At 37.1% G+C, this 9,625-nt stretch overlaps 1 protein-coding gene across 1 annotated transcript in view; it reads left to right on the forward strand.

Moving 5' to 3' along the window:
* LOC115211009 (putative neural-cadherin 2) overlaps positions 1-9,625 on the forward strand; it is a 141,126-nt gene that overhangs the window by 52,606 nt on the left and 78,895 nt on the right. Inside the window, exons 6-7 of the mRNA XM_029779851.2 lie at positions 889-1,024; positions 5,211-5,449. Of these exons, the coding sequence (XP_029635711.1) occupies positions 889-1,024; positions 5,211-5,449 (375 nt within the window). The remainder of the gene's footprint in view (positions 1-888; positions 1,025-5,210; positions 5,450-9,625) is intronic.

Genomic DNA, 9,625 nt, shown 5'->3' on the forward strand with positions numbered 1-9,625 from the left:
ACAATGAGGATGTATGAACAGATTAAACTGCTGGATTAGGATTATTAATCCAGCAGTGAAAAGTTTTGGGTTTCAGGAGGTATTCAAAGTATTTTTTTTTAAATTTAAATGAAGTTGTCAAAATTGAGTTTGGAGTTTTAGAAAAACTGGCTTTATTTGCTGCAGTGGAATTTTTCTATGCCAGAAATCAATGAAATGGGAAGTTGTCACAAAGATGCTTTTTATGAATTTGAGTTCTGTCACCTAATTAATATTATGAAATTAATGAAGAATTTTAACCATTAATTGTGCACCTTTACCAAATTCAGATGGAATAGAATGTTCTAATTCTTAAATTAGCATGACCTTAAACGGGTGCTTAAAACAGAAATGCTTATAAATTTAAAAATAAAAACTGAAGCATATTTCTGCTTTGACCTTATAGTTTGTGCCCAAAGAAATTTATAGCAAATAAAAAGTATTGTTGAAAGCTGAAATATTTTTCAGTTGATTTTTAAGATTCTTTCTTTTATTTTTAATCAACAGCATTTAGTTGTCTTATTTTGGAACTAATGAAAAGAATATTAGTTTTATACTAATATTTTGTCTTGTACCCAGCCACTTTGACCGATTATTTTATTTTGTCTGGGGTACCATAATAAGTTGAAACTAAATAACTATATGCAAAGTGTAATTGTCTTAGAATGAAATATAAGTACAAAAAAGTTTTCACAAGATCAAATGGAAAACTATTTAGGAAAAATAATTCAATTTTCAGTTGATCTAAACATAAGTTCCCTATGAAATACAGTTAGTCATTTTTATTGAAATATTATCTGAATTAAAAAAATTTTTTTTTTATGTCCCATATCTACTTTATCCACAATTCTGATTACACATCCCTTTCAGATCTTAAAATCATTGCAATTGATAGAGATGCTGGAAAAAATGCTGAAATTGTATTTAATGTCACTGATGACCACTTCGAAGTAAAAAGAAACAAGATAGCTGATGGCCAATATGAAGCAATTCTTGTTGTTAGGAAGTAAGTAAAAACTCTTTCTAGTTTTTATTGGTTGCAATGATGACAGTCATTGCTGGCAGACCTAACATCTTTTATTTTGTACACACTTTAAATACAAACAGGCCAATTACAAATATGTCTAAGCTTCTGCAAGTAATTGCTAAAACTGATTTTCATTTGTCTTCCACAAGACATGGGTGGAGTTGTTGAAATAATATATCAAAAAGATGAAGCACATTTCTCTGCTGCTTCTATTATCTTGCCATTGTGAAATTTTTTTTTAATTATAAAACCTTTCACATTTGGAAATTTGTAATTAAATTTATTCATTATGTAAATTAGGGCTCCATTGAGACTGTTTACTCTAGAAATGAATTAATATCTGCAATGCATTTTAACCTGCTTAGCTTCCAACACTTTTATTATAGTGTTGTGTATCATTACCATTTTTACCTCAATTTTCCATGCTGGTATGGGTTGAATGAGTCAGAGCTATGGATTTAATGAGCCATGTTTTGCTCCAGTATTTTCCAATTTTTATATGGTTTCTATGACTGGATGCCTTTACTAATGCCAACCACTTTACAAAGTGTATTGAGTGCTTTCTGTGGCATCAGCACCAGTGAATTACTATGTAATTCACAAGATTAAAGAGCCACTAAGATGGAGAATATGAAAGAAGTTGTTTTATGCGAGATGATGAGAGGAGTAGGAACAGGTTGATTGTGGAGGAGATTCTTGACTACCTTGCATTTTGTGTGGCTGAGTAGGGATGGTAAGATGGAAGTGGTCAGGTATATACAGGTGATGAATATAGTAAATAGTGAACATCAGTAGAGTGGTCGATGTTAAATTAGTTGATGGATGGTGATAAGCAGGATGAACATAGTAAATAGTGAACAGGGGCAGTTCACCATTCATACATTACAAAAACCTTTTCACTCTATCCTGCATGCACACTGACATTGCACATCCAAACAGACTGTGCTAGCTTCGTTGCTTTCTAGTCTTCACATGTCCTGTACATTCACAGTCCACATTTTGCTTTCGTGTAGCATTGCTGTTTGTGTATATATATTATATGATCAGGTAATAATTATCTGGACTTTTTGACCAGTTCTTATTCTAGCAGCTATACTTTCAGAACATCCTCCTCCACTACTTATTAGATCACCTGGATAACAGAAATTATCTGCTACCTGTAGGGATTTTCCTGGATATTTTAGAATATCTGTTTATTGCTCCTTCACATCTGCTGCATACAAAGTCTAATTTCTCAGTTAGCCTGCCTGTGATTCCACTATACTTTTTATGGTCCATAGTTTGCACTGGATACACCATATAGAATTTCTATCAACTCCTTTTTTACATATCAAGTGGGATCATTTCTCTGAGGTTGCAAGATTCTGTTTTCCTTCTAATGCTTTGATTTTTGTTAAATCAACTTCAATGCCTTTTGTTTCCAAGTTTTGCATACACACCTGGAATTTCTCTAATTTTACCTCACATGTAAGAATAAGGTCATTAATATATAACAGTCCCTGCATCTTGATCTTCTCTATTACGCTATTATGGCCTGGAGGACTATGATTAATAAGAGAGTGAAAACTGATCCATGGTAAACTCCTAGCTGCACACTAAATTTGTCATACTCACTGCTAACTCTCACTTTACTAACATGTCTTCTATGGCATTCACAAGCTATTTGTTCATCTTCTCTCAGCTTCTTCAGTGCCCACTATATCACTGAATGAGTGACTCTGACAAAGGCTTTCTCTATATCAACAAATGCTAGGTATAGTGTTTTACTCTTAAGTACTTCTTCTGTAGTTGTCTCACTTAGCACAAAACCAAACTGCTTCCCTGCATCTCATCTTGTCCCTCAAACTTATCAATGAAGCTACTACTGTTTCTGTTATTACTTTTCTCAAAGGCATCTCATTTGCCCTTCTAGTCATTGAGTATGATACTTTCATGTACAATCTGATTTACTATATGGACAGAAACATTGGGTTGTTGTATGTTAAAACTGCAAAAATACAGTGTAACTTCTTAGTATCTGGTGTTGTTCTTCTCTCAATCTATTATACACTTAGACAATTGGAGAGTTGTAGAGAAGCTAATGAAGAATATGATTTACTTAGTATCAGGATCTGTTCCACTTATGACTTTCACATTTCAACTTTCTTTTTTTCATGCTTAAATGAGCCAGGTGGAAATTGTTGAGGCAGATTTTCTACAATCAGATATCCTGCTTGTTACCAGCCCTCACTTGCTTCCAAGCAAGGAACTATTTTTCCATGGCCAGACATGTTTCTCATAGAAGACTGGAAACAAATGTCTTCACTCGTATGCTGTTGACACTTGTTTACAACCACACTTTGTCAAAACAAGTGGAATAGGACACATACATGCTCAACTCTGGGCTACAATGGACTTAGTTTTCATCAACCAAATCCGTTCCCATTGCTTTGGTTGGCCTGGGGTTATACTAGATAAGTTTCCCAGTGTGCCACACAGTGGGACTGAACCCAAAACCACATAGCTGGAAAGCATCTTTCTTAACATCACAACCATCACTTCGCAATGTGAGAATAGCATCTCTTCAAACTGAAATACAAAGCAACATTCTTTTTTTTTCTCCCTCTCCTAACCGGAAATTGTAAAGAACTAATTATGTGTATGTGTGGGAAATATTGTCATTTAGGTGGGTCAAATGTTTGCATGTTATTGCTTAGTTTGTGAATATCTATATCTCAGAGTAGTAAATAAACAGAAATGGTTATGTGCACCTGAACACTATACAACAATTTTGTTCAGTCTATAGTTTTGATCATGATTCAAAATTTTCTGGGTTTTAATCTTGTATTTCATTGTTCTAGAGCGACTGACATACTGTCCATCTACAGAATACTGATTTAAATTTATTATAGACCATCTACAGCATTTGGTCTTGTGTTCAGTTTATTATTATGATGATTAAGGCAGCATGCTGACAGAATCATTAGCATACTAGGTAAAATGCTTAGCGGCATTTTGTCTGTCTTCACATTCTGAGTTCAAATTCTGTTGAATTCTACTTTGCCTTTCATCCTTTCAGAGTCAATAAAGTACCAGTGAAGCACTGGGGTTGATGTAATCAACTTATCCCCTCCCCCAAATTACTAGTGTCAGTCTTGTTGATGATGTGATTGTTGTTGTTTGTAGAAAAAAAGACAGCAAGCTGGCAGAATTGCTGAAACATCAGAAAAAAAACATGTTTTGCAATTTTTTACTCTTTACAAACCAAGTGCAAATCCCACTGAGGTCAGCTTCATCCTTCAACCTTCTGAGGTTGATAAACAAAGTACTAGTCAAGCACCGGGGGTCAATAGTATCAGTTGCACCCTGCTCCTCACCATCTAACCTAATTTCAGGTTCTGTGCTTTTATTAAAAAGTTATTACACTGTGTAACAATTTTTTTTGTCAGTGTTATTTCTTATTTGCTTCTATCTAGAAATCAAATGACTACTATTCCCTTCAAACTTTGTGATCTGGACATCAGTGTTTTGAAACTTACCTATTTTCCATTAGATTTCACACAGATTCAGCACTGAGTTGCAGAAGCAGAAATATCATTGTAGTGAACATTCTGCTCAATACCACTGACTTGCTCGTCAATTGCTTGACCGTAACTGCTTGAGCATGTATTTTAGTGGTTGACAATGTGTGCATCTCTGATCATGAGCAGGAGTAATGGGAGAGCATCATAGCAATGTGTTGAGAGGGATTCATTAAGGTTTAAATAAATGTGGAAAAAAAGCAAAGTTTGAAGGAAATAGCCCTTTTTCATACTTCCTAGGAGTAAACAGATAGGAAATAACAGTTGCAAACCCAAGGATGAAAATCATGTGACACAGGGATATCAAAGTAGTGAGCTGGCAGAATCATTAGCAGCATTTTATCTGTTTTTTTTGTTCTGAGTTCAAACTCTGCTGAGGTTGACTTTACTTTTCATCCTTTTGGGGTTAGTGAAATAAGTACCAGTTGAACACTGGGGATGATATAATGATATAATCAACTAATTCATACACACACTCACCAAAAAATAATTTCAGGCATTGTGCCTTAAGCACTGGGGTCAATGTAATTGATTATCCCCCTCCACCAACATTTCAGGCCTTGTGTCTGTAGTAAAAATGATTATTTATTATTCATTCATTGCAGACCATTGGATTATGAAAAACAACCTATACATAAATTTATCATCACAGCTTCTGATCTTGGAGATCCACCAAAAAGTGCAACAGCTAATGTAGAAGTGCATCTGAAAAATGTAAATAACAAATCTCCAAATATACCTGAAAATAGCACATTTCATGTAAATGAAAGAGCCCCAGTAAATACTTTTGTTGCAAAATTGAAAGTCACAGATCCTGATAAAGATAATGTATGCTTCTATTTTGGTAAGAATTTAATTTTTATTCCCTTTCTTTCATAAAATTTTCAAAAAAGATTAAATTTTTCTTTCTCTAGGAGAATGAGGTTTTATTTATTTATTTTTTTTTTTTTTAAGAATATTTTTTGAACATCTAAACTCACTTAAATAGAGAATATTAAAAAGCTGTGGGCCCCTGAAACCCAGGCTGTTGTAGTAACTGGTCTTGAAGTGCGATGGCATTGCTGAGATCTTTGGCACTATGCAGTGTCGACCCATTGACACAATTCCTTCCAGGATCTTCCATATGTATATTACTGCATACCTCTCCTGCCTTCGCTTCACGGAGAAGAGTCTTAGCTGTTTCAGCCTTTCCCAGTAGCTGAGCTGTTGCAATGAGATGATCTTCTTTGTGAAGCTTCACTGGATTGCTTCAAGGTCCGCTGTTAATTTTACACTGTTGAGTGACCATAGCTGGGAGTAGTAATCCAGGTAGCTGAGGACGAACGTCCTCCAGAGGACCATCATGGCTTCCTTATCTCTGGTTCTGAATGTTCTCAGGATCCATCCAGCCAGCTGTCTGCACTTTGTCGCCATCCTGGTAATGTGCACTTGGAAAGAGGTATCATCACGCATGTCAATGCCCTGGTCCCTTACTGATTTAGGCTCTGGGATTGTAATTCCCTGTGGACCAGTGTATCCTGTAAGTTTCATATTAAGTTTTGGAAGCTCGTAGCTCAGGGCTTGGAATTGTTCACCATTAAACTGTATATTATTATTCTCAGCCCATCTGTAAATTGAGTCCAACTCCTACTGCAGATGTGCAACATCGCTGGGGTTCTGTATTTTCTGCAAGACTTTCATATCATCTGCATAGCTAGCAAGGGTGGCTATATTGGCAATTGAGGGCATATCTGAGAGGGCCACTATGAAAAGCAGTGGTCCCCAGAGACTGCCCTGTGGAACACCACTCACTATTTGTATTTTCATTGAGGTGACTCCATTGGCCACTACTGCCTGACTTTCAGAAAGTCATGTAACCACTCTCCAAATTTTCCAGCTATGCCGAGATCACGCAATTTGTGGTATACCATGATCCATTTCGTCAAAAGCTTTTGCAAAATCAAGGTATATTACGTCCACATTTGATTTGTTGAGTAACTGCCTCAACACCCAGTCATAATGTTGTAAGAGCTGAGTCAGGCAGCTCCTACCTGGTCAAAAGCCATGCTGGGTATTACTCAGTAAGTTATTTTCTTCAAGGAATGTGATTAGTTTGCCTCTGACTATCTGTTCCATGACTTTGCTGATGTGGGAAGTCAAAGAGATAGGCCTGTAGTTTTTGGCATTTGCTCTGCTTCCCCCTTTATGGATTGGGCATATTACTCCCTCCTTCCGTTTGCTTGGCAGTCTGTCATTTGCAAGAAAGCTCTGGAAGAGAATCTGGAGGGGTTTTGCCAGGGCACGCTTACATGATTTAAAGAAGATTGCTGGGAAACCATCAGGACCAGCAGTTGAGTTTGCGTGCACCTCATCTATGGCTAGTAGTATATCTTCTTTGCTAATTTCAATGTATCCCATCGTAACTGCCTTGCTGGTTATAGGTGAGGTGGCAAAGAAGTCCACTGGTTCGTTCACTTGTCTGTGTTCCAGCGGGGTGGTAAAGACACTTTTGAACTGGTCATTCAGTACCTCACTGATCCTGGTTGGACTGAGGGAGCTACCTCTTTTGGAAGAGGGGTCCTATCTTGCAGTGTACTGAGGTTGTTTCTTTCGCATAATGAAAGAAGGCCTTTGGGTTTGACTTAATGTTTTTTTATAACCCAGGCTTCTTTGTCTGCTCTCTCCCTCACATTGTTGCAGGCTTTTTTCAATCTCCATCAGTGTTTTTTAGGCGGGACCTTTCACTACTTTTGGGATGTTGGTGGAGGCCATTTGCAACCTTCGTCCGTTGTCTCATGAGGATCTTCCTCTCCCTTGGAATCTTGTTCCTATTTGTTTTAGCCTTGTACTCTGGGACATATTTCTGGCATATGCCTTGCATAACAGACATGAAATATTTTAGCTTCATGCCAGTGTCTGGTGTGGAGACATTTCTGTCAGTCCTGTCTGAGGATCTCTTTTTGGATCGATTTCCAGTCTGTTTTGTGGAAGTTCAGATTGGAGAGATTTCGGGTGCTTCCTTTAGGCTCTATGTCTCTGGCTACTTTTGGCCCAGACATAGACAGCTCTATTATGTTGTGATCCAAGACCAATGTCAGCATCACTTTCATTGTTTGTGAAGCAGAGGTCCAAAATGTTATTTGCCCTAGTTGGTCTGAGTACAACTTGCTCCATGTATTGGGTATTGGTGAGGTTGAGCAGGGACCCCACCTGTGCTTGTTTGCAATGAGTCATTCCTGAGAGCATGACGCCTTTGGGCCATTTGATGTCGGAGAAGTTGAAATCACCCATAAGAAATATGCTCATGTGGTGTTCCAGTTTCATGAGGATTTCTTTAATTCTTGTGAGGCAATCTTCAAATGTGCATATGTGGTTTGGGGCATCCAGTGGACAATATGTATTGCATTTGACTATATTGTGTTGTCTTATGTATACAATTAATGTCACATACTGAATGTGAATATGACTATAAGACCTGGGGTGTGAGGTCATCACGGATGTATACAGCAATTCCACCATGGCTCCTTTCCCTTCTGTCTGTTTGCAGTATGGCATATTTTGGTACGTGTACTTCTGCATTCTTTATATCAGGGCTGAGGTGAGTTTCCACGAGCGCTATGCATAAGGCTTGATTCTATCCTTTGCTTTTATTATGATGCAACAGGCCCCCAATATTTAGTAAAAAATACTGGCATGACTACTATGCAGGCATTAGGGGAAGCCATTCCGTGTCTGTTGACTGTGATATTCTTGCGCAATGATGGACAAGGTTTTTTGTTTGTGCTTGGTGTAGCCAGGTCAGCTGCTGCACAAAAGACTCTTGCTCAACTGCTGCCTTGTACATAACCTCTGAAGAGTGCACTTTTTTTGTATACTTTGGAGACGTTTGTCTTTCCTCAGAGAAGTTTTTCTCCTTAAGGCCTCTGTAGTTTTGGTGGGGAGTCTCGGGTGAACAAACTGGCAGTTTTTGCCGTCTTCCCCATGCCAACATTTGCCTTGCAGGTAAAATCAAAGCGACGAAAATATTTTGGCAAATTAAATTTAAATGTTGAAGGGAATCTAACGGTTTTTGTGTGTTTCTTAAACGGCTTATAAACACCTTCCACGCTGCAATTGTTTATATATATTTACATATATTTGTTTATATATATATATATATATATATATATATATATTCTCACACACACACACATATATATATTTGTATTTTTTTTAATCTAGTTTCAGCTAACAAGCTGTGGCCATGCTGGGGCACCACCATTTGGTGTTGCTACATAATTTTACTTCATGAATGCTTTTTAGGAATTGACATTTGGGAGTTTGATGCTGCTGCCCTCATCTGTACCTCCTGCCATGAAGTTGGTTCATCTGGGACACTTCTCAGTAAGAGGTCCAGCTTTATTTTGAAGACACCTACATCCACCCCATTCAGGTCTCTCAGGTCCTTCAGGTGGATATTAAAGAACTGTGGTCCTCTGAAGCCCAGGCTATTACAGTATCTTGTCCTATATCTTGATGGCAAATTTGGAGTCCTTGGCACTATGCAGTGGTGCCCAGTTCTAGTATTGGTGTAACTCTCAATGCCAAAGTTTGAGACAAATCCTTCCAGATGTATATTATGGCATATTTTTCTTGCCTACGGTCTAAGGAATAGTCTTAATCTCTTGAGTCTTTCCCAGTAGCTTATATGCTGCATAGAGGCTATCTTCTTTGTGTAGCTTTGTTGGATTGCTTCAAGTTCTGAGAAGGAGATATATTTAAGAATTTACAAAAAATTGTAGAGGAATAACTGACCTAGAAAGACAGACCAGTTATTCCTCTACAAATTTTTTGTAAATTCTTAAATACATCTCCTGTGTATATTTATACTACCAAACAAACATGATTTTTATTGAACTCAAAATACTTTTTGGAGTCCTGTTCTGATTACTTTCTTAAAAACTTTCTTGTGAACTGTTTTTAACATTTTCTTATTATCAAAGAATGTATATCTGTATTTTAATACTTTTGTGATAACTAATACTTAACACAACAAAGCTCA

The sequence above is a fragment of the Octopus sinensis genome, linkage group LG4, assembly GCF_006345805.1.
Source record: "Octopus sinensis linkage group LG4, ASM634580v1, whole genome shotgun sequence".
Taxonomy (NCBI): Eukaryota; Metazoa; Mollusca; class Cephalopoda; order Octopoda; family Octopodidae; genus Octopus; species Octopus sinensis.